General features: G+C 38.0%; 1 protein-coding gene across 1 annotated transcript in view; it reads right to left on the bottom strand.

Annotated features, from left to right (window-relative positions):
• LOC133984891 (homer protein homolog 3-like) overlaps positions 1-24,817 on the bottom strand; it is a 57,072-nt gene that overhangs the window by 11,071 nt on the left and 21,184 nt on the right. The window contains exons 2-7 of the mRNA XM_062424392.1: positions 21,237-21,393; positions 18,675-18,806; positions 17,373-17,480; positions 10,498-10,506; positions 7,616-7,752; positions 3,399-3,555 (exon numbers count right to left, since the gene is read on the bottom strand). Coding sequence (XP_062280376.1) covers positions 3,399-3,555; positions 7,616-7,752; positions 10,498-10,506; positions 17,373-17,480; positions 18,675-18,806; positions 21,237-21,393 — 700 coding nt within the window. The remainder of the gene's footprint in view (positions 1-3,398; positions 3,556-7,615; positions 7,753-10,497; positions 10,507-17,372; positions 17,481-18,674; positions 18,807-21,236; positions 21,394-24,817) is intronic.

Raw genomic sequence — 24,817 nt, 5'->3', positions numbered from 1 at the left:
AAGAGAGAAAGGGTTTCCTGCTCACACGTCAACAACCCCCCCACCTCCACTTCAAGCAGCTCCTCTGTATTTTCACAGGCAATTTCAAAGCGGGCTCTTTATAGATTCTATGCTACGCTACGTTGCATGCCTTCCAAGCAGAGCTTCAGAAAACCGCTGTAGCTGGAAGGTGGGTTGGGGTCTGAACTGTCCCAGAGGACTCAACCCCTTCATATCCACTGTGTACATGACAGCTACTGTCTCCAGAGGCATCAGCTCCACAACTCTCAACACACAAATACACATGAAGAAAGAAAACTGAAAACACTCTGATACCTCTCTAAATATTAATAAATCAACAGGAGATGTTTTGTATATACATCTATGAGCTGGGAGTATAGGGCTGAATAAGACAGCAATGCAGATGCAGCACCAAAAACCCCCAAAACAAATCAGATGGTGATTGTCGAACAATAAGCTCTACTTTATCCATGTATTATTCACAATATTAAATTAATTCAATGAAATTAATCAATGAAATTAGAAATGTTTTTTTGTGTTTGTTTATAGAAGGTATCAAAATGTCAAAATATCTTTGAAGAAACTTTTTACAAGCACTCCTGCAGCACAATATCCACTATCCATTATGTCATTATCTTACAAAGTTTATTGTTAAAAAGATGGCAAAATGCAATCTCCAAATCAGGGGGCTTTACAAATTGTAAAGCCCTTTAGTAAAGTTTGTATCCTTGCTAACTCATTTTGGGTTAGGGTTAGGGTTAACCCTAGGGTTAAAACTAAACAACAAATCTAACAGAATTAGGGTTGTGCTGCTTCTTTGAAAGTATGAGCTCTCTAAATATTTATCATATTTGGAAAGTGTGTGACTAGAGTTGAGAGAGACTACAATCTACAAAATGTAAACCTATTTGATCAATTATGTCAAAATAACAAATGCAAAGAAAAGTATGATTGGTTTTTCTGTGTGGGTTTCCTCCTACAGTCCAAAGACATGAAGGTTAGATTAACTGGCAACTCTTACTTGCCCGTAGGTGTGAATGTGAGTGTGAACAGTTGTCCACTGTGTATATTTATTGTCAGTAAATATGTAAAGTTAATGGATGGATGTATGATTGCAAACAAGCATAGTAATGGCAGCATATCAAAAAAATATCAATGCACAATATCATAAAGATCTAAAATGTGAAATGTCTCAAAATTTGAAATGTGTCCAAAAACTACAGTTGCCAAAAAAAAAAAAAAAACACGAAACATAACCTAAAAGGCAAGCCATACTGTCAAGCTGAAACCACCAACAATTCTCACTGAAACAAGTCAGAATCAACCCACAAAATAAACCCAGAGCCTTTCTGCAAACATGGCTGAAACCGAGAGTGTGACGAGAGAGAGAGAAAGCAAGCCAACCTCTCTCCTTCTGCTCCTATACGGTGATTTATCTTCTTCCTCTAACTGGGACAGAGAGGGGGGAGGGGGGTGGGCAGTATAGGGTGTTCTGTCCCAAAAAAAAAAAACAACCTTATCCCTGCCCCCCTTAACACCCCATTTCCAAACCCTAGGGCCCTGCTCTACTTCCTGCCACCTGGTTGATTTTGCTGCAGTGTGTGTGTAGCTGTGTATGTGTGTATTTGGGAGGTAACCTTCACCTGGACTCGAAGAGATAGTTGAAACCACAACACAGGATAAAAAGAAAGGGGCAGTTCTGTGTCACCAGTGATAATAGTTCCATTGAAGGCCGGCTGCTGCAGCACTTAATTCTGTCGCATTGAATAAGCTTGTTAAGCTTGACCAAGGGCATCATTTTCTCTTCCCAAATTAAAGATGAAATGTCTGTGTTCTGGCCCTGCGATTATCACGGGAGCCTGTCAACAGAAATATCCCAAGGATAGGGGGCTTGATGAAAAATGCATCTGCAGTTTGGAATACACCAAGTCTGTGTGGGGATTGGTGTGGTACTTAGATACAGACACGTCTGAAAAAAAACAGCACAACATCTCGTTGCTGTCTGAGAGGTCCCATAGTGAGGCAATGACAGGAAATGTTTCAGAAGTACGTCATACAATCTCTTTCTGCTTACTAGGAGCTGCTTGGTTTTCTTGTTCTCTTGTCATTAACATTAAGTACATACATGCTAAAATACTGTATATAGGTGTGATGATTTGGTCTACAGTTTTAACCTTAATCGTGTTTTCTATATAATTACCAATAAATGATTATGTACGTCATAGTACTTCACAACTATCTACATCAGTTTCACATTTCCGCCAATAATGTATGTGGTAAATAATTCGATTTTAGCTTTACATAATCACAATTACACTGAAAAGAACTACTGCCCAGCTTATGTAGGTGCTCTAAATAAAAGACAATGATGTGACAGTGTAGTTTGTAGAGAGACGTGTTTTTGGGAGATTTGCTGGAGGAGAAATGTGTTCCTCTGGGTGTGAAGTGATTGGCAGGAGAGCGGAACATAATGCAGCACTGATATGAAAACACTCAACAACACAGCACAAGGAAATAAAACAGGAATTCTATCCATGTTTATTGAGATGGATTATTTTGTTCAGTGCGAGTTGTTGTTGTTGTTAACTTGCAATTGCTGATTTCTGGTGTTACTGTTTTAATATAAGTAATGCAATATTGCCAACTTCTGCAGTGCTTAATTGTGAAAACCCTAACCCTAACAAACTGATGTAATTAAATCTGTACAATATAACAACATAGCCCCATAATATGAGTTACCTTGTGTAGCTTGTGCTCTATGATCATTTTTCAGACCTGGATGTGATTTCTCTCCACTTTGTATCTGTTTAAATTCACTTATGATGTATTGGAAAATTAATTTGTTGACTACTAAGTGAAATATACACTATGAGCACAGACAAACTCTCACTTTCAGTTTGCAGGTGTTCGTTTAAACAACAGACCTCAAAACTGTTCCTGTCTTCTGGTTCTACATTGATATTTAAGTCAAGTACATTTTATTTATATATCACAAAGAAGTCTCAGAAGGCGTTACAATCTGTAAAACATACCTCTATCCATTAGCCCTTAATTTGGAAGGGAAAACACCCCAACAAAGCACAGCAACAATACTGACAGTTCACACTATAGGCTCACTTTTGAAACTAATTTTCTTTTTAAACAAAGCTTCAGTAAATTATGATAATAATAACTGTAATATCCTCTAAAAGGTCCCAAAATATGAAAATAACAGACCAGCCTCCATCTCACCTACTTTTTCTTATGTTGGGAAAGCTTTATTGCTTCTCTTATTTCTTCTTCAAACCAAATGTGTGTCTCAGCAGACTGTATTAAACATTATGAACAGCACTACATTGCTGTTAACTTCAAGGTGAATGTATTTATTTATTTTTTATCCACCCACTGCACATGGTCACCTGGTCTCTGAGGCGATCTGTCTCCTCCTGGTATTCAGCCAGCTGTTTCTTCCACTGCTCCACGCTGCTGTTGGCTTCCTGCAGCGCCTCCACCAGCTTGGCATTACTGTCCTGCAAAGTGAAGAGCTCAGCCTCCATGTTTATGTCACACACAGACCTGAGGGGATCACAAAAAGACACAGACACATATTATCACTGTATAAAGTCAGCGTCCGTAAACAGTTGCTTAAATATACATCCAGCAAACACACAGCAACATTAATATTCATTTTGACCTGTGCTACTAGCTATCCAATGAATGTATGTCCAGTTTTCATTCTCCTCTCAGCTCTCTTTTAGGTCTCCATCAGCTCCTTTAAAATATCTGACTTGTTAGCTGCTAAATGCTCCACTGGCTGGCAGGCAGTGTTCAGTGAACCTTTAGGACTTTTTGCTGAAAACAGCTGCTTGGTGTCAAAACAACTCTGATGAGAGTTATGAGACTGAACCAAAACAGTTGTGGACGAGGAAACTGAAACTTGATTCATCATTAATATGAATATACTTTTTAGTGTAGTTTTAAAGATGTAGAGCGGGTTTGTGAAGAAAATGGAGAAGATAATGACATATTACGCTGCACTGACTGTGTGGAGGAATTTGATTGACATATTTTGGATTTTAAAACACCACAGACCCATTAATTTATAAGACGTCTGAGATGGATCAAGATGACTCACTGTAATTAAAATGTAGTTTCTTTTAATTAACCCATTAACTTTTGATGTACCACAAGATGGGACATTATATCAGTTTTTTCTTCTATTAAATGGAAGGATAAATGGATTACATTTACATATCAATTTGGCTGAAAACCTTTTGTAATTCGAACGCACGCTCACGACATGAAGGCTTTTGGGCTAACCAGCAATGCCTTGCTCAAGGATGTGAATTAAACCAACAACCATGCTATTCATTTTTTAATGATATGTTGTCATTAATGTTATTGAGAGGGTTCTTGTAATGCAATCCTGCTCCACGCATGTACCTGCAACCCAAGGATTGAACATGTGTAAGACACATATCAACTTTATAATAATAAAAACAACAACCAGCATTAATTATGACTGTCAAGTTATGAAAGATTAATGGTTATCTCAAAACCAAAGACAATATGATGGTTTGTCTCAATTGTTTACAGGGATTTTTCAAAATAATATGGCTTATAACCTGCAACAGAACAGAATAGTAGGAGGTGGATAATTAGGCTACACCAGTGGGTTTGTAGCATGGAAAAAATAAACCAACATGTGTAATGTATTCTCCTTTATCAACATGTGGGGAAGATAAATCAGGTCATGTGTAAAGGTCAGCGTTTAGTGAGGATATTTAATAAATCAGAGAGCCTTCGAATGGAGAGTCTTTACCATGATGACCAAACTAACAGCTTAGCAACCATAAAACTACTCACCATAGCAACAGGAGAGAAAAGCCTGCACAGGATTATAAGAATCATAAAATACAATCGTCTGTATAATAGGTTGTAAAGCCTCTGAAGACAAGTGTTTTTCTGTTTCCTGCTCTCAGATGGGAGGTTGAGTGATCAGTAATGGCCACCATAATGATGATAATTATGAGGTGCTAAATTCAGTGCCAGTCAGGCATGGCTGGTCTTAAGTCTCTCTCACACACACACAATAAAAACGACATGCGAAGTCCTTGGGAAATTACTTAGGCAATTATGAGAACATGTTTTTGCAGTTTGGTGTGCCATGTACTTTAAATACGTCACACACACGCACATCACAGTGTGTGCCCACTTGTAGCATTGTCTCCAGGCAGATGGCACTTTTTTGTGTTTTGCTTTGAAATAAGAAACCTTTAGACTGACTCATTATGGTGCTTCTAGTTTATCAAGTCTTTTATGTTTCTTAAGAAGTGAAAGCGAGCCTCTCTGAATTATCCAGCTCAGTCAGTATGTGAAGCTTTAGAACAAAAACTGAAGAGAAAAGGACAAACGCTTACATGATTAAATTGTTCTCTCTGAGTGGAGCACTGCTAAAAAAAAGTCCTCCTCCGCTCAGAAATGTGTTTAACTTATTGTTATTTCAATGTTTGAGTTTCACTGTGCAGAATGATGCATGTGCATTGTTTGACACTACAGTGCAGTTTTCACATTTATCTGCTGGAGGAGTAAAGGATCTCTGTGCTCAGCTTACATCATATTTTTAAGGCGTGAATTCTGGAGCGTGATTTGTGATATCACAACTATGCTGAGAGTCAATCATGGTCCAACATGCAAAGTTCAGGACACAAACACTAGAGTATTGATTTTGACGACATCTTTTGTCAAGCAGGTTTTGAAACTTTTGGGTGAAAAAAAAAGATTATGATGTTTTTTTGAATGCAGATGCAGATTTTTAACTTAGTAAATGAACCTTTTTTGTGGAAAAATAATACAATACACAAACTGTTGTCCATGCCTTTAATTTATGCCCTTAATTGTAGTCTTCATGACAAGTAAGCTGATCTTTATGTGTAAAATCAGTGGAGCACCCCTTCAATCTGTCTCTTGGCTCCCAAAGTTTGGAGTGCAGTACTAAATTGCCCACCACTTTAATTTTGGATTAGCACCCTGTGTGGAAAAGTATCCAGAATATAATGAACAGTTTCTCAGGTATGGGGGATTTTATGGTACTTTTCATTTTCTGCTCTCAGTTCTTTGGTAGCAGTTCTCATTTCAGAAAGAAACTCCTCAGTATCAGTGTGGGGAGCAGTTCAGCTCTCTGTATAGATAACAGTATGTGCTGTTTGCAGACTAAATCCACAAGTCTGCCGTTATGGATGCCAAGGAGGTCACGTTTTCAGGATATCAGAAAAAACATGTGAACTGATTTTTATATGAGATTCACATACAGTACGATTTCACACTGACATTAAAGACTGGGCATTTTTTTAAATCATTTTTGGTATTTTCTCATGAATTACTGCAATTACCTGAATGACGCAGTTCTGAGAGAAAAGCATTGTGATGCAGATTAACATTTCTATTGTTAAATTAACAAATGTAGAGGATTGTGAAGCTTTAGCAGATGTAAGCTTTGCAGTTTGGTATGTAATGGCTTTTAATCGCTGTTTTCTTTTGCCCTCTGCCAGAGGATGGGCGGTTTGAGTCAGTGTCATTCACAGCACAGAGCTCAACAAAGTGCTTTGGGCATTTACATGTAGCCAAACTGGGGTTAGAGACAGGATTACAACCTCTGTAGTAAACTTTCTAAACTCTAACGGATAAAATTTCTATTCCAGTACTCCCACACACACGCACACACACATCTGCTGCTCTCTTTGTTGTTTTATTCTAATGTGTGTTTTATGTCCTTGCGTTTTGTGTGTTATTGTATGAGATCTTTTTATTGTTGTTGCGCTGAATGGTTTGCTGAAAGCTAAATACTTTTTCATACACATCTGAAGCTCTGAGTACAAATTTTCACTGCATGTCGTCCTTCTCTTCCTGTCTATCTCTTGTTGTTGTCTCTCTGGTCTTGTTGTCAAATAAATATCTTGAATAAAATATAAGTAAAATATGCTGTCTCATAAATGTACTTTTAAGACTTCAGTAACATACTTTGTGAGTGTAGACAGAACAGTGTTTGTTCAATCCCTGCAGATTTAAGGGAACAACTCTTTAAAGATTATAAGCCATTTTGTTTCATATTGTGTATGTGTGTTCACTACATAAAAAATCATTTTGAGGTTTTGATATCTTACCCATGAATGTAAACTAGAAGGGTTTATCATTGCTTTGTTATAGTATTAAAAGATCTTAGCTTTCAGACAAAAAGAGTGGTGTGCACAAAGGCAGGTGGCATAAACCTTGGCTGTGACATGCATTATAATTTCAATTATAGCATAATACACCCCCTACCTTATTGATTCATTGATTATGATTCATTGTTTCATCTATAAAATGTCAGAAAATAGTGAAAAACTTTCTGGAGCCCAGGGTAATGTCTTCAAATTGCTTTTGTCCAACCAACCATACCACACCAAAAAAGGGTGAATATTAACATTTAAAAAGCTGAAACCAGTAACCTTTTGGCATTTTGCATAAAAATTGCTTTTAAATGGTCAACATTTTTGATAAATTTTCCATTAATTGGCTATCAGCTAATTTTTTCAAATCTAGTATAAACCTCCTTATCGTGCAACAAAAAAAACAAAAAACAAAACTGTGTTATTACCCTTCTGACAACATCTTCTTGACCCTCTCCTTCTCCGTTGTCAGCTCCACATCGGCGCTCTTACTGCGAAACAGTTTTTCCTCGCCCGGCCCGTTTACGGTCAGCAGCGGCGGAGAATGACGCTCCTCTGAAAACTCCTGTAGTGACAACACATGGACCAACACGGACAACAACATAAGTTTTAGTATGGAGTCTACATGAAGTTAGTAGCAGCTACCTTAATATGACACTTTTTCTACATTATCATTTTATTTAAACAAAGTAGATGATCCAATTAAAATGAATTCAAAAGCTCCAATATGCCAACATGCCCATGCACACACATTATTGATTGTGGACAGCTGACACAGGACACAGTTGATTAGATTTTGGCTAAGAGGTTCAGGCTTGAGCCAGCCAATTAGTGTTGCTGTATCTGTCATCAGAACAAAATGGACAAGACACAGCACCAAGACAGGACAGAGCTCAACCTGTCATTGCTCAATATGTCCCTTATGGGTTCCTGTAAAGAGGCAACATGCCGAACAAGCAACCATGTGTACAGCCCAGCTGCCTCCCCTACAGCCTCAGAGACCTGATTCTGTTGCAGGAGGAAATGAGTAAAGTACAGTTCCTCGCTCCAAGGATTCATCTGGTGTTTGTGTCTATGTGTGTGCTGTATCATGCTGCAATGTGTGTCTGTTGAGATATTCACTGCACATCTGGCAATATTATGATGAGTGGAGCAGGTTCCACTCAATACCAAAATACTAGAGGAATTAAATGTTAATTTTGGCGCCTGATGATGTTAAATTTTTTGTTCTTCTTTGAAAAAAATGTAGTAATTGCCATTAAATGCATGATTTTAGTCTAGATTTTGCAGCGGCAACAAAAGAAAAAGACAGATAGTCATACATTAAGATTAAATTAAGATAATCTTCAAGCAGTCTCTTTTAAGGGTCTACGTTTCTGCAAATTTCATTCATATCACAAGATCTCTGTCACTTTTAGGACTTCTGGTCCATGCTGGCTTCAAAGTTATAGTGCATTGCATATCTTGTATATTCTAGCTGTATTGTAACAGTTATATTATCTAAAGATAATCTTGATTCCAGATAGTTTTTCGTTGTGCTTTGGGGTTTTTTTTCAGCATATTCTAACAAACTTGATGGTACATTTAATTGAAACTAAACCGTAATATTTAGGAAGGTTGAATCATTCAGAGATATGTTGAATTTTTTTGTGTGTTACTTTACAGAGATTTATTTATTTTATTATTAATCCATCTGACGTTCAAGCAGAAATAGAAGCTACAGAGTATTAGCAGTGCAGTACTGAAGTTACATGTTAATACTGACTCATACAGCTACCTAGCTGACCTTCAGTCTACAAATCAGAGTTTTGGAATAGAGACAAAGGCTATGAATGAGACTGTTGCTGTCCCACAGTAACATATATATAGAAAAACTAATTTATCACAGTTGTGACCTTTAATTAGAACATTCCTGCGTGGATCTGCAGCCACAACACAACAAGAAAGTTCATCTTGCTCCCTGGTGCAGCCTTGTTATTAGATTTGAACATTAGTAAGCAGATGTGGTTACTGGGATATATGTAAGCAAAGCGTAGTTCATTCATTCATCTTTGCATAAGTAAACTGCTGTATCGGCAAAATATATATCGGTTTTGCCCATACTCCATTAGGAGTATCCTACAGTAACAAAAAAAGGTTCAATAAACTGAATACTACGAGAAGAGCCATTCATCTCCCTCTCATGTCAAAAAAAGACTTTGGATATGACATTACAGCACACAGATGGCTTGATTCCAGGCAGGCACAGTCAAGTCCAACCAATCTGCTTTGATATGTTGCCTCCCTGCTGCCCAGAAATGGGCTTGGGCTTCTTTTCACACAGTTTTGTGAACCATTTTCCTCACTATGAGGCCGTTGGCTAAAAGACTGCTCAGCCCCCCTTTTTCAAAGCATGTAGATTAATTAGTTTAGGCACATTTCTATACCCCCTGTCACCTTCTATCTTTTTCTGTGTGAAAACCTAAACCTCAAATTGTCAACTACCAAGTGCTTCACTTAAGCATTACAACTCTGCACTTACTGTAGAAAAACCTTGTATTATTAATTTGAGATAGCCTGACTGTATTCCCACAAGGATGATGTTTTTATTATCTATAGTGCTTGCAGCTCTGTCTGCCCTTATGGATGGATATGGAAATAAAACACACAGCATGTGAATGTGCACAGTGTCCAGTGTAAAGAACCCAAGAGCAGGAAAATCAAAGCTACGACAACTCCAGTCCAGCCCCAAAAGCCAACAGATCGGCTGTGCGTATCCGTGAATAATTCATAATGTAGATCATGTTTAAGTCATAAACGGGATTACAAATTTACAGCAGTTTTTCCATATATTGTTCGCTAACAGGCTGAGTGGAAACAAGGCAGACACGAGAGCATAAGCTTGCCAACGACCCACTAATTAGCCAGAGTTCAAAGGACCAATTTGCACTTTTAAAGGACATATCTGTGTATTTTCTTCACCCAAGGGCTATTGAATGATAAATAGAGTGTACTGCCTGGATTCTCCAAATTACAGGACATAAATTCAGAAAAAGGCTCATAAATTGAGTTGCACGTCGTCACATGTACACTTTAAATATTGTGATTTGCATTGTTGTTGCCCTCCTTAACAAAAACTTCTCTTTGTAGCAAATGCACGCTGTGTTCTGAAGCTTCTCTGAAGTCAACTTTGATCAGACTCCAGATGAATTATTGAGCAGAATCGTCCATGCAACACTACGATACATGAGTGCGGCACAGTGGTCCCTCAGCCAAAAGAAGACGGTTGTCTTTGTATTGCTTTTGGAGTAGAGCGTGTGTGTTTACGCACCTGGGAGAGCTGAGGGAGATGAACACGTCCCATGATGCATCAGGAAAAGGGAGAGGGAAGGGGCATATTAGGAGAAAGAGAAAAAAAAACAGTTATTGGAATTGCAAAGAATGTTCATGAAAGCTTTACCATCCACCGCCCCCCACCCCCAACACTCAACCTCTGTTTCTGCACAAGAACTGATTCCTGTTATGTTCCTGCTTTGTTTAAAATGAACAGAATCAGTGGGTAGTTAGCAGGAGCACGAACATAGACAGACAACTGAACAGACTAAGACAACAAACTATATCAACAGAGGAAGAAGAGGTCACAGTCCGGGGAAATGCAGTGCACAAACAACAACTAAGTGCTTTGCATCGATGATGGAGACAGAATAAAGATACAGATGGAATACATTTATGTTTTTCTATGGTTTATTTTACTATCAACAGATTAAATTACAATTAAAATCCAAGACAAATCATCCACAAGTACACAAAATATAATGCCAAGTTGTGTTTGTGAGGATGCCTGTGTTGTGTTAAGTTGCTCAATGCAGCAACTTAACATTTTGGGGGTCCTGAAAGAAGACTTGCTATGTAATCAATGGAATCTCAAATACTTGAAATATTAAACGGCTTTCCTGAGAGCTTTCATGGTGACGTCCCTGCACTACTGTTCCTCTAAGTACATCTACACTGTTTACTTATTTATCTGAGCATCAGTCCATTTGCTCCTTTAGCTTTATAAAGTTCCCGTTTCTAGATCCTGTGTTTCATTGAGACCACCTTTATTTATTCATGTGCCCATGCTTCCCAATGCTTTCCTTACCTGTTGTCCCCACTATACAACACTAACACTTTTTTTCAGCTGCTTTAAATGCCAACTCTGTGGCTTGAAATATTGATGACTGGCATTTCTGTCTGCTTCTTTCTGTATAGATGCCATGTACGGAAGGAAATTGCTGAATAAAAAAAGCTCCAATCAGCAGGAGCAAACAAATGACAGCTGTTACCTGTCAGAGGATGGAAACAGCTTGTGTCCTGCTGTGCTCACACAGTTGTTCAGTAGATTCCACCGGACATCAATGTTATTTCTTCTTTACTGTTTACTGGATTTACAGCCTTTTAATGTCTGACAAAACCCACAACCCAAGCTTCAATAACATCATCTGACATATTGGTTGTTTGTTTGAAGTGATTTTAAACTAGATAACCCTATATAAGTATAATTAGTTACAACATTGTATATATAGATGGTGATATTTTTACTATATTTTCATCATACAAGACATAGTGTTCCTGAAATTGTCCACAAAAGGCTTTTTTCCCCAGATTTGGTTATGTTTGGATTCATCCTAATACCACTTGGAGTAGCAGAAGCTGTAAGTTTCAATAATTTATCCATTACCTTTAGCAATCTATTCTGACCTGCCTGGTTTATTTGATGACTAGTTTTTCATGCTCTCTCAATCGCTGCACTTCATGTTACCACTCAGGTGGGTAGGTGTTCTGCATAGTCAGTCCATTGTACAGAAGCTAGTGTGGAATATAGTTGGGTTTTTTTGTGGCAATTAATATACTAAATATCAGCCTCACATATACTTGCTATCCTATGTGCGTGCTTATTTTACTACTAAAGAATACTTTTCCCAATAAGCTAAGCTACTCCAAACTCCAAACTGCAGATGTACAACCTGGGGTATAAGAAAACTTGGTATGTAATTATGTGCAGTCATGTAGGTGACTACAGAAGAAATGGCAGCACCATTTAAAGATGAGTTATATTTATTGTTTTAGGTTTTAAGCTTATGCATAATCTTGTTATTTTCCACTTATGTGCATCTATTCTTATCTTTCTGTGACAGATTAAAGATTTCTGATCACTCTTCTTGGCTGGCCAGGTCACTTTGAAATATGTAATGAATAAACAATTATTATTATTTTAATTATTATCAGATGGAAATAAAAATAATAAATTTTTTAGTGCACAAAAATAAAATATTCAACTTGCCAAGTATCTATATATGTACATTATATACTGTACATACGTATATGTGAGGTACTGGTATTACAATTAGGTGTATGCCTTCATTCAGTTAAATATTTCAGCAATTATTTTTGCATTTTTCATGTATCCTCTACAATATTGAAGCTATGTTTTATTGCACACTACGTACAGTAGCACTAACACTGCCATGGTAGGGGCTCAATTCCCAAAAGGGCATAAATACTAAAACATTTCAGAAATGAATAAATAAATCATATCAATCATAGATATACACATATTTTTATATGTTACATTTCAGTATAAATTTGTTTATAATAGTTGCACTTGTCAGTTGTGCAGTGCTCTTTGTACGGCCCTGTTTATTATTTGTCATGTTTATTTCACTGAACTTCACCATTTCCTCCTCCATCTTATCTCTGAGTTCTGTAAATAAGCCTAAGAGCTGAAGCTTTACTGCATGCAGATCCCCCGCTGCCATCCACATATCAGAGGCAAAGTGTGTGGTCTGTTAAGCCTCAGGCTGCGTATGTGGATACAACTCTGCAGTGCTGTAGATGGTTACTGCCCAGGGCTTTGACTGACCAGCTGTAGGTGATGCAAAACTCACTTGATACACTGGGTGATGTGGAAAATACAACAAGAAAATACTGAAATCTCCCCTTTGCGCTCTAAAAACCAACATACTCTACATGTCACTTTATCATAATGGAAGGTTTGTATATTTGTCTGTCTCTAGTGGATTTTTTCAATACTAATACTTACAATATTATAATAATAATAATAATAATAATATTGTGTAGCTAAACAATGTTGGTTGTTTTGGTTCAGTAAGATTTAACTCAAGCAGTACAGTTACTGTGATGCATACTTGTTTGCTCAAAAAGTTGGTATGAGTCAGTGATCTTTGTTGTATTTTGTTTTCGTTAACAATGTGTTGAGGTGTTGATAGAAAACTTTAATCAATGCTGTGATATATAAAAGTCATGTCATCCTTAAAGGACCAGTGTGTAGGATTTAGTGGCATGTAGCTATGAGGTTGCAAATTTCACCAAACTGCATACCCCTCCTAACCTACAGTGGCTGTGAAACTCATGAAAAACACCAAAGATGCTCTCTCGAGCCAGTGTTTGTTTTGTGGGTTCTGGGCTACTGTAGAAACATGGCGGTACAACATGGCAGCCTCCATAGAAGTGGACCTGCTCCCTATGTAGATAAAAAGGACTCATTCTAAGCTAATGAAAACAAAACTATTCTTATTCAGGTGATTTTACACTTATTAAAACATACTTTTGAATATTACATTCTATTTCTGCCAAGTCTGTTCCACTAGCTGCCACTTAATTCTACACACTGCACCTTTAATGGAGTCCTTTACTCACATTATGGCCACACTGGAGCTGCCAACAAAACTTGGCTGTAGTTCGCACATACAATATGCTCATGTTCACACTCTGTAAACAGCTTTGTTTAGGTATTATTTCTATGTTACACAGGTTCAGAGGAGTCAGCAGTAAGGTGTCTTACTACATACAGTGGTGATTCAGAAGTGAGAAAATGTGATAATAACCACAACAACACCCCTACAACACCTCTGTGTTTACTGCCTGACACAAAAATCAATGAGTGCTGTCTTATCTAGAAAACGGCGCAGGCTGCTTGCCCGCTTTGGACCTTGAAGCTCTTTCCAGGTGAGTGGTGTTGAGTGTGATTGTGTGCGTGCGTGTGCGTGTGTGTGTGAGAGTGTGTGTGTGTGTGTGTGTGTGTGTGTGTGTGTGTGTGTGTGTGTGTGTGTGTGTGTGTGTGTGTGTGTGTGTGTGTGTGTCTAATCGATTAAACATGACCACGTGTCCAAATGGTTTATGTATGTGTGTGTGTGTGTGTGTGTGTGTGTGTGTGTGTGTGTGTCTGTGTGTGCGCGTGTGCGTGTGGAATGAGAATGTTATTTTCAAAGCATTGTCTCACATTCAAAGAGGTCTGCGGTTTCCATGGTGACACAATGTAACAGCTCTGCTTGCCTTTGGAGAAAGAAATTCAATTCACACACGTGCAAAACAGGATCATGTCAAGCTACTTAAAAGTTTTTAGAGGACAGTCTTGTCAGATTTTACACATAGAATATATAGAATAGAAAGTCTTTATTGTCATTGTACAAGGCACAACGAAATTGAGATGCCGTCTTTAAAGTGCAGAAACAAAAATAAATAAATAATTACCATTATTTAATGCAGTTTAGTGCATTTATGGCTTTAGCGTAAAAGCTGTTGTGTAATCTATTTGTGCGTACTCTCAATGTCCTGTAGCGTTTGCCTGAGGGCAGCCGCTCAAAGAGCGAGTGTCCTGGGTGAGATGGGTCCCTGAGGATATGGCAAGCTTTCCTGAAACAGCGGGAACTGTACAGATCTTTCTTTAATGTATTCTGTAATGTATTTTTTTGTTTTCTCTACTCTGTGTGCAGCCATGATGTGACCAGTCCACATTAAATACAGTGTCTTTGTCACTGTTATTGTAAAATTCCTCCAAAAGCGAGCTCCAGTATCCGTCAGACACTCTGAGTTGAGAGATACAATATGAACCTCTATCGGACAAGAACATTTTGGATCATTGCATCCCTATTTGGTATATAAGTATAAGTATATATTTATTTGGACAAGTTCATTATACCATTTATCAAACTATTTTGAACACATTTAGATCTCAGAGTGAATCTTGTCATCGACAAAACTACAGTACAGTATTTTTGGTGAAACGTCTGCAGATATTACAGAGATCGAACAAAGAGAAACTGTTCAAAGTCAAATACTTTGAGGCACTGACAAACTGAGTTCTGATCTGAGTATGAATCAGAATACAGTTATCTCTGATTAGAAGATGTGGAAGATTAAAATATTATCAGTGTCCAGCAAATGGCAGAATGATTTACATCAGGTTGTAAGACTCAACCTGAAAATATAAATGTTACTCACTGAGCTGACCTTTGACCTTCCAGTCTCAGGTTAAAATGAATTATCTGTTTTGCTGTATCCAGGAGTGTTTTTTTCTCAGCCTTGCTAAATAAATAGACAAGACAAACCTCCAGCTCTTATCTGAATGTCTCAGTGAGGTTGGCAACGTGACTCTGCAGTCTTTCAGACCTGCTGAGTGGCTCTTTGTTAAGACACACACACACTCAATCTGTTTTAAATCCATGAGGCTACAACAACCAAACAGACTCTTCTTGGCAGAACTCAATAATAAACACGACCGGCAGAGCAGCCCTGAAGCTTCCCAAAGATTTGCATGTGATATTCTTTCTTCCATGTTTAGACCAATAAATTGTATCCACCAAAACACTGTGAAGCAGCAATTGTGTTGTTACCACTGATGCTGTAAATGTCAGAAGAACTGCCACAGAAAATATCACCCTGTGTGATGTAATCTATATGTAATGTAATATCATTATAGAGTAGCTTTTGTGAGGAAGAAAAGGTGAAGGACAAAAAGTTTCCACTGCTGGCAAACTTTCACTTTTCCAAATGAACCTCAAAGTTTTCAAGTCACAAAGAAATCACCAATGCTGGCAGGATAAAAGCTGGCCATTGTCATTTCAGCAGCAGCCAGATTCCCTTCAATTATGGATGATTCAGCTGCCCTCCCTCCCTCCCTCCATCTCCCCTCTTTCCCCTCCATTCTCCTGATCTCTCATTCTTCTTTCTTTCATTCTTGGCCATTACTACCCCTTCAAACACCTTCAGTGCCGGCGTCTCTTTCTGCCTACCATCTCCATTTGTCATGCATGAAATCTTTTAATGGAGTTAACCAATGGGGAAATAATGGAGCGGCCAGATGGGGATCCATCTAATCCCTCGTGATTCTGTATATGTTTAAAATAGAAACAAAGGCACTGAGTTCTTCGGGATATTACAGCTTCATTCAGTCGTATTGGACTGGGGGTTACGGAGACCATCATGTACCTTCAAGGTCACTGGTTCAATCACAAAGGCCATGTCCAACCATGGAGACAATTTGTCTTTTTGTCACATTTGATATGAAATTTTCTGAATCAGCAAATGCTTTCATTTTCAGATTCTACTTACAGTATAATACTTATTTTAAATCTTACCAACACGGGTGGTTCCCTTGGTGGTGTCTGCACACGGTTGACATAGCTGCAGATATTATTGCCAATTTCCCTCCATATAAGGTTGGTTCACCCAAATATAAAAAAAGAAATACTTTTTTCTTGCCCCTTAATACCCTTGATTCATTGAGTAGGAATAAATCTGTCCTCCATGCAGATAGTTTGCTTTTATTTTCGGAGGTTTTGAGATTTCTTCCACCGGAGAATTCTCTCATCATCCCAATACAAGACAAGGTGAATGAACTCGATTTGTGGCGCTGTAAAACTCAATTTAAAAACCCTCAACATCAATGTGCCTTTGCAGAAACAATGTCCCAGTTACTCGGGATAATCCACAGAAGCTCCAGTGGACGGTTTTCAGCATTTCTTTTCCTTCAGGAGAAAATAGTTCCTAATGAAAACTGTTCAGATTGAGGTCCGTGGAAAGTTTTCAGATCAGCAAATGGAAAAGCTTTCATGAGCTAATTCATTCTTAAACTATAGAAAATTGTAAGTAACTTGGCTCAACAAAAATGCATTTATTACTAAAATGTTCCCTTATTATTCACTTATTTTGGCTGATTAGACTATGCATTGTCTGAGCTATGTTATTTTTATCTGGTCTGTTTTTGGTGGAACAAATTGCAGCTTTGATTCATTTGAGCATATGGAAATATCTCCACCCAGCCTCTACCTGAGAAGAGCTCTAATCAGCTAAAAAAGAGAAGAAGAAGAACTGAAAACACTATGGGCTGACAGGAGGTTTAATTAAAAGGCATTGGTGCTTTACCTGTGGGGCAGCAATGTTGAGTGCAGGGTTGGCCAGTTCAAACCTCTCCTGAGATTTCTCCCTGGCCAGACGGGCCGCCTCCTTCACCTCCTTAAACTGCTCCGCAAACTGCAGATCGACAAAGAGGAGAAGTAGCAATCACATTGTGTTTGCCAAGATTTCCTGAAAACTCATTGCTGCTGCAAGAAACACACAAACACACACCACCTACACCACCTTCAAGTCACTCCTCCCGATCTTCTTACAGCATCTCTACATATTTGATAAAGATGGTTTATTAGAAAAATAAAGAAGCATCTGAATTTAATTACTTCTTACTTTTACCTTGCATGGCAGCGGGATTCACAAGATCCCGAAGAATCTATCTTGTAAGACTTAACCTCTTAAGGTTAGGCGTTTGTGTCTGAAACAAGGTTGGTTCGGATCAATCGAGGTTGCGAATCCAGCTGCCTTGCAAGGTAAGACTGTGATAGACAGATGGTTCATCCAATCACCTGCCAAGTATTTTTTGAAAGTGCCTGACCTTTTCTAAACAGTTGCCAAGGACAACTCCTCAGATGTTTCGGTGTAACTAACCATCTGGCGCGTCACACTATCTTACTTAACTTGAGCAGGAAATCAGTGAGATCAGAGTAACATACATTTGTTTAATGTATTGTCCAGATACTGTGAGGCTCATTCTGCCCTTGTTATTTTGCACCCTTGATAACAGCCTCTGTTAAATGTGGAAAAATCTCTCTTATTTAGGTTATTTTTCAATATTACAGAACATTGGAAACATACGACGGCATCAATATGAAAACTGTACTGCACAGAGTAAAGCAAAACAATTAGTCAACTGATCTTTTATATATCAGATTTTTTAGCCCCAAATAAACACTCACACCTCTTCCCAGACCTCTGTGATAAACTGAGTATCTCTGGGCTCCAGAGAATGGATCAGACATATCAAGACCCCAGAAGGTGCAAGTCTGAACTCCAGGAGATCACAGCAAAGTTAAAATCTTGGAGATAAAGCAGATGTGTGCCATGTGTGAAAGTCTTTGTCATGATAAGAAAAACTGTATTTCAATACTTGTACTGGAGACATTTAGTAAATGTATGCATAAATATAAGACCTAGACAAATACAAGAATAAAGGATTATTACAAAGTGAAAGCAGTTCCTTGATCATCATATCACGGTCCTCCCCTGCTCCACAGTCTCTCTTTTTTCCCCTCGTCTACCCCGTCGGTGTAATATCTAATAAATGAAAGACGCTTTGAAGTATTTTGTTTGAGTGCGTGTATGATTTGTTTTTACCTGCTGCAGCTGCTGTTCTGTGGAAAAGCCCAGGCCATAGACGGTGTTGGCCCGGCTGTCTGCCCACTGGCCAAACTTCTGGGAGGTTTTGGTGAAGGTCATGTTAGGGGTAATGGTGCTGTTGATGATGGCCTGCCACCACAGAGAATAAAGCAATAATACAGTGAGGCATCAATAAAAGAAGACAGATGATCTCAGTAGGAAAAGTGAGATGTTGGTGTGATAAATATCAGTATCCAGCACAGAATAACAGGATATAAATTAGAACCGAGAGGGATATTAAACATGGAAGCACTGAATATGGAAGTATAAAGCCAACATGTATACAGGGGATGGGGTATGTAGTGTCTATGTTGTATAACTAGAGCTGGAACGATTTGTCGACTGATTAATTGGCAACTATTTTGATAATCAAATTATCATTTTAGTCATCTTTAAGCAAAACTGCAGAACACTAGCTTGTTTCAGCCTCTCAAATGAGATGATTTAATGATTTTCTTTGTCATATGACTTGGTTTGGACTTTCAGTTTGACAAATCAATACATACACGGTCGCCCATAAAGTTGGAAAAAAATATTTTTTACTTTTTCTCATGAAATGATTGTGACAATGTGATTTATTCTTGATAGATAAAGTGTATATATTCTCAAAATTGTATTGATCAATCTCATTGCACCTGATCAAAGGTGATTACTGATGTGTATAAATAGAAAATAAAAAGAGGAATGTGTCTGAAAACAAAATTATTCCAACTTTATGGGCAACCGTGTATGAAGACGACAGCTTTGACTCTGGGAAGTTACATTAGACATTTTTCACTATTTTCTTTAAGCAATTGTTGCAGCTCCAGTATAAACCCTAATATAAAGATGAGACAATTCCTTTAGCACTATTTACCAACATATTTTTTATTTCATACACGTTTGAAATTTGAATTTTCTAGCAAGTCCACACCTAAAAAATCTACAGTGTGATAAAGGTGCACTGACTCCATCTCTGCCATAACTAGCCTAGGTGCTTCCAGGCTCTTAAAGAAATGCATTTATCAAGCTGCTTCACATGCATAAAAAGCCTGCTTTCAAAAGAAGGTCCTTTTCAAGGACACATGATTCGCAATATCAAAAGCCAACCAGAAGAATATGAATAATTCCATTAAATGCCAAATTCATTATGTAGCACATGGTTATTTTTCATTTATAATGTACTTGACCAGCAAATATGCAGATTTTCATATAATTATCAAGATGTCAACTATTCACTGTGCAGCAGCTCATTACAGTGAACATGCTGCTCCTGGAGCTTTACATATTTCTTTAGGATGCTCATTAGCAATGACACGTAACAGAAAAATCAATACCAGGAATTACATTTACATTATGTAATCATCAGAATCCGCAATCTGAGCCTGTGCAGTTAAATAACTGTCATGGGGGGGTCTACTGGACAACAGGCTGCATGCAAATAAAGACAATATATCCAACAACCAGGGCAGAGAAAGAGAGCTGTGTGAAAAAGCTTCTTGTGGTGTGCGACGATGATCTGTTCAGTAACACTCTCAAGTGAACAGTCTGATAAGATGGATTTGTTGCCAAATGTTGGTTTCTTTAATCTCTTCCCCAAAAGCCTCGAGTCTCAGGGCGGTAAATTGGCACAATTGGCTGTGTACAAAGCACAGTGCTTTGTAGTCATCATTTAGATACTAACAAGATATCCAGTTAGAGTTGGGATTCTCAGCTGCTCTACTGCTGCTGTGGATGCAGCATGACCAATGTGTGTGTGTTAATAATATACTGCTATGCGAGTTTGACTGTTGAATTCCCATCCATGAAAGTCCCATCGAAATATAAAACATATTTAATTCCCTTTAAGAATTGCAGGATGGGATGCAGGAGTGGGCTAATTCAAATGCAAGTCAGAAGGATGTGATAGTTCCCACAGCAAGAGTCAGCAAACTGATGCTGAACTAACACCATGGGAGAAACATACTATAAACTTACTACTGACCACAACAAAACATACAGAATGTGACTGTAGATATAACACAAGACAAAAGTAAGCTCCGTAAAACTTTGAGTTGATTTTTCATCCAGTCTCACTGTATTATGTAACACATCTTATGCTGACTTTATTTGACAGAAATATAATTATCAATTAAAAATGTCAAGCTTGTTAAATAGAGTACTTTAAAATCAACCAATGCTGACAAAGATTTAGCAAAAAATATTGTTTTACACAATGTTTTATTGTTCACATTCTTTACATTTCTCCTAAGCAGCACTATTTGAGTTTTGTGACCTGAAAAGGGTCACCAGTGTCTCCTCGACAGGAACGCCCACTGAAACACTGACCAAGCTCTAACCCATGAAATGCTTGAATTCCCCTTTTATATATATATATATATATATATATATATATATATATATATATATATATATATACACATATACATATACATATACAGGCACGTGTCAGTGTGCTATGCACTTTTGTAGCATTTATGTATCCGTGTCTATGTGTTCACATTTGTGTGTCACATATATGTGTGTGTGTTAGGCTCTGACCTTAGTCCCACCCACACTGATGATGCGGTACACGCTGCGGCTGGCGTCGTAGAAGAAGGACACGGTAACAGCATGTTTGCTGGCTGGGAGCCAGTTGCGTTTGGTGGCCGGGTCAATCTGGAAGACATGAGCTCGAACGCTAAAGATGGGCTGTTCCCTTTAAAAAAAAAACACACACACACACACAACAGAAAATCAGAACATTTGATTTAGTGGTGACACGTTAATTCACAAAACATACATTGAAGTATAATGAAGTGGTTCCTCTTTGTAGAAGAGGAGGGACTTTCAGCTCACTGGATAAACCTGCCACCTTTTACAGTACTGAAATAACAACGTTCAAACCACACCTACAGCTTCCACATTATGATGGAAGTATATGATGGCCACTACCATGCCCATTTATGTCTCATAAGTTGTTGCAGCAATATTTTGGGTTGATACCATTTGTTATAAAGATTTGGTGCAAAATTTAAGTATCTTAGACCACCCAAGCATTGATAAAAATGGTCAAAAATCATAATTTTCTTCCTTAACATGTTACAAAATTCTGTGATCTTTTGATGAACCAGAAAAAGAAGAAAATAACTGCCATTTTCCATGTTGCAATTTGTCCCCTACTGTCCCCTGAGCACCTGCTGGCATCACTACAGTGATAATCTCCCAGTTGATCATTGCTTTAAAGGAGACCTATTATGCACATTTCCAGCTCTGTACTTTCATTTCTGGATGCATGATTCACAGTAAAAAAAACCAACTCCTTATTTATCTTATACTGGCGCATTTTGCAACCATTCAGTTTTTACCTTGTGTGGCAGCTGGATTCATAAGATTACAAGATCATGAGATCACACAAGAATCCATCTTGTAAGGCTTCAAGTTATGAGCTTGAACCACCAGTGGTTCCACTAGAAGGCAGATGGATTATCCCAAATCCAGCTGCTTCCAAAGGTAAGATGGTGATAGACAGTTCTAGACAGATGGTTCATCCAGTCACCTGCCAATTATTTGCCTGGCCTTTTCCAAACAGTTTCCATGGACAACTGAAATGAAACATGTCCCTCACTGAATTAGTGGAGCTGCAAGCAGAAACTTATATTTGATGAAGAGCTGCAGACGACCAGCACATCTCCAACAGGTAAACTACTTATTTCACTTTGCTGTGTAATGGAAAAACACTCACAGCATGCCAGCTCGACCCCAGTCATGACTCGGCGTGACTACTCACAAAACAATGGAAAAATGACATAATGTTAGCGGAGCTGATGACCATATAAAGAAATCCATCACAAGCCACAAGCTGAAATTTATTTGAGTAACAGTTTCTCTTTGTTTTACAGTGAGGGACAGAAATAATTGAACTCCTTCTTTGCAAATATATAAGATTGTTGTTTTTTGTGTTTGTTTGTTTAAACGACTGCAAGAAAAAAAATCGAATTTATTTATAAAACCATAGACACTAATAATGCACTGCACTGATACTAGTAGACTGAAACTAATAGAACAAATGAAACTGTAAGACAGGAACGTGAGCATTACAGGCATACTTTTTGGAGTGCACCTCATTTGTTGTGCCATCAATCATTTTTTACTTTCATCAGAACATGAGAGTATCACTTTCGGTCAAACCGCTTTATATGCTACTCAGCTGTATCACAACCATAAATCCATCTGCACGTGGCACTCCTCACTCAACCAGTTTATCTCTGCAGAAACTCACCCCAGTTGAGGTTTTGTGGCATACTTACATGACAGTTTCAGAGTCACTTCAAGTTTACTTATGCTTTATGCATCATAACACATTGACTTGAAACAATCAGTTCTCCCAAGCATCATTTAGGGTCTATGTAGAAGTTTTGTACATGTATAGGCACCTACAGTTGCTACACACTTGGTATTACATAACCTCCTGTATATTATTGCTTGATTTTTATTCAATTTTAATGAGCTTCTAGCTTTAATCTTTGATAGAAGCAGCATTGAGTCTTCCCATTATACCAGCCAGTTCATTGTTTACTTTGTTCCTTTGATTTACAGTATGTATATAAATATACTGGCTATAGATATTATTTTTGGATGGAATACATTATCATAAAGAGGAATGCAATGCAAGTGATAACCTTCCATGTGTTGTTTTATGGGAAAATTAAGCAACAATAAGAACAAATTCACAGTTAAACAATACATTTAAAATGGAAATATCACACTCAATAACATCTTTAGTGTACGGGTCAAAGCCAAAAGGGTAAAACATGAATTGAATATAATCATTGCTTCATTTTGTTCGTCTGTTGGGATGTAAACCAGTGACACTTTGGGGCCCCACTCTTCCAATGAGTGTGCCATGATGGTGGATAGACCTATAAATAGACAAAAAATATTCAAAATGTCCAAATGTGATTGTTTTTCAGAAACCTCGAGGTCATTGATGACGCTCCACTGGTGTAATGAGGTTATTGGTGCAAATGAAGCTGAAGATTTGCTAACCGCTAACTGTCCAATTAGCCATCTTGCTCTCTTTGAAGACAAACACACACTCGCTACAGGGACTAACAGAGGAAAGAGGCTCACAGGACGATAAAGGACTACACAGGCACTTTGGTGTATCCATGCAACATTACACAGTTAATAGAGTTTGCATAATGTTAATGTATGTAATGAGCCATTCCCATTGCCACTCAATGATACTGATATTAATGAGGATAATGTGTGCTGGGAGGAGGCCCTCTACTTTGTCTAAGCAAGATAAATAGGCATTTATATAGGTCAGCACTGGCTATATGAAGCATTGTCCCTGCTGGATTTGGCTGAATTACTGTATATTTGCATACAAACAATAGTCGCTATTGTTTCAACACAGATTACTGAAGCCACAATTGTCAATAGACAATAGCAGCAGAGACCAGGGCACAGCTGAGTCGACTGAACAACATGGATTCAATGCTGAGCATATAGATGAAACTAAGACAATGGGTGCATCCCAATACTCACCCTTGCTGTCTTGAGAATTGAAGTGCACCCTCACACAATACCAAGTAGTAGGCAAGAATGCCTAATATACACAAACACACTACACTCAACCCACACTTGACGCACACTTCTCCTAATACCACTTTGATGTGATAAATGTATCCCACAATTCACCACTGCATACTGCACAACATTCGTCCAGTTGTCCAGTGTCACCTATCACATGGCAATTGGCTGGTTTTATCAACAGTCAAGAAGAAGTTGAAGTTTCTGAAAGTTGGATTTACTGTTTACTATTTTTATTAATGTCCAAACAGTATGTTATGTCAGAATCTCAGAAGATGGTTATGGTGTAACAATTAATCTGTGCTTCTTGATGCAACCAATATCATATACACTGTCAATGTAAATATAAGTATAATATACAATATCCAAGATTTTGAAAAAATAAGCCTATGGTCCATTCCTTCAATTTTTTTTATCAGACTGAAACCATTAAAACTAATGTTGTGTTTTGTCTCTTTCAGGTACAATACACCTACCTGCTGCCTAATTTGATTTAATTGCTCTTTTCTCTCAGCTCCTGAATGTGTGGGTTTATTTAATGCCAT

Source organism: Scomber scombrus, chromosome 8, assembly GCF_963691925.1.
Source record: "Scomber scombrus chromosome 8, fScoSco1.1, whole genome shotgun sequence".
Classification (NCBI taxonomy): domain Eukaryota; kingdom Metazoa; phylum Chordata; class Actinopteri; order Scombriformes; family Scombridae; genus Scomber; species Scomber scombrus.
The sequence above is the reverse complement of the archived record's forward strand: the minus strand, read 5'-3'. Positions and strand labels throughout refer to the sequence as shown.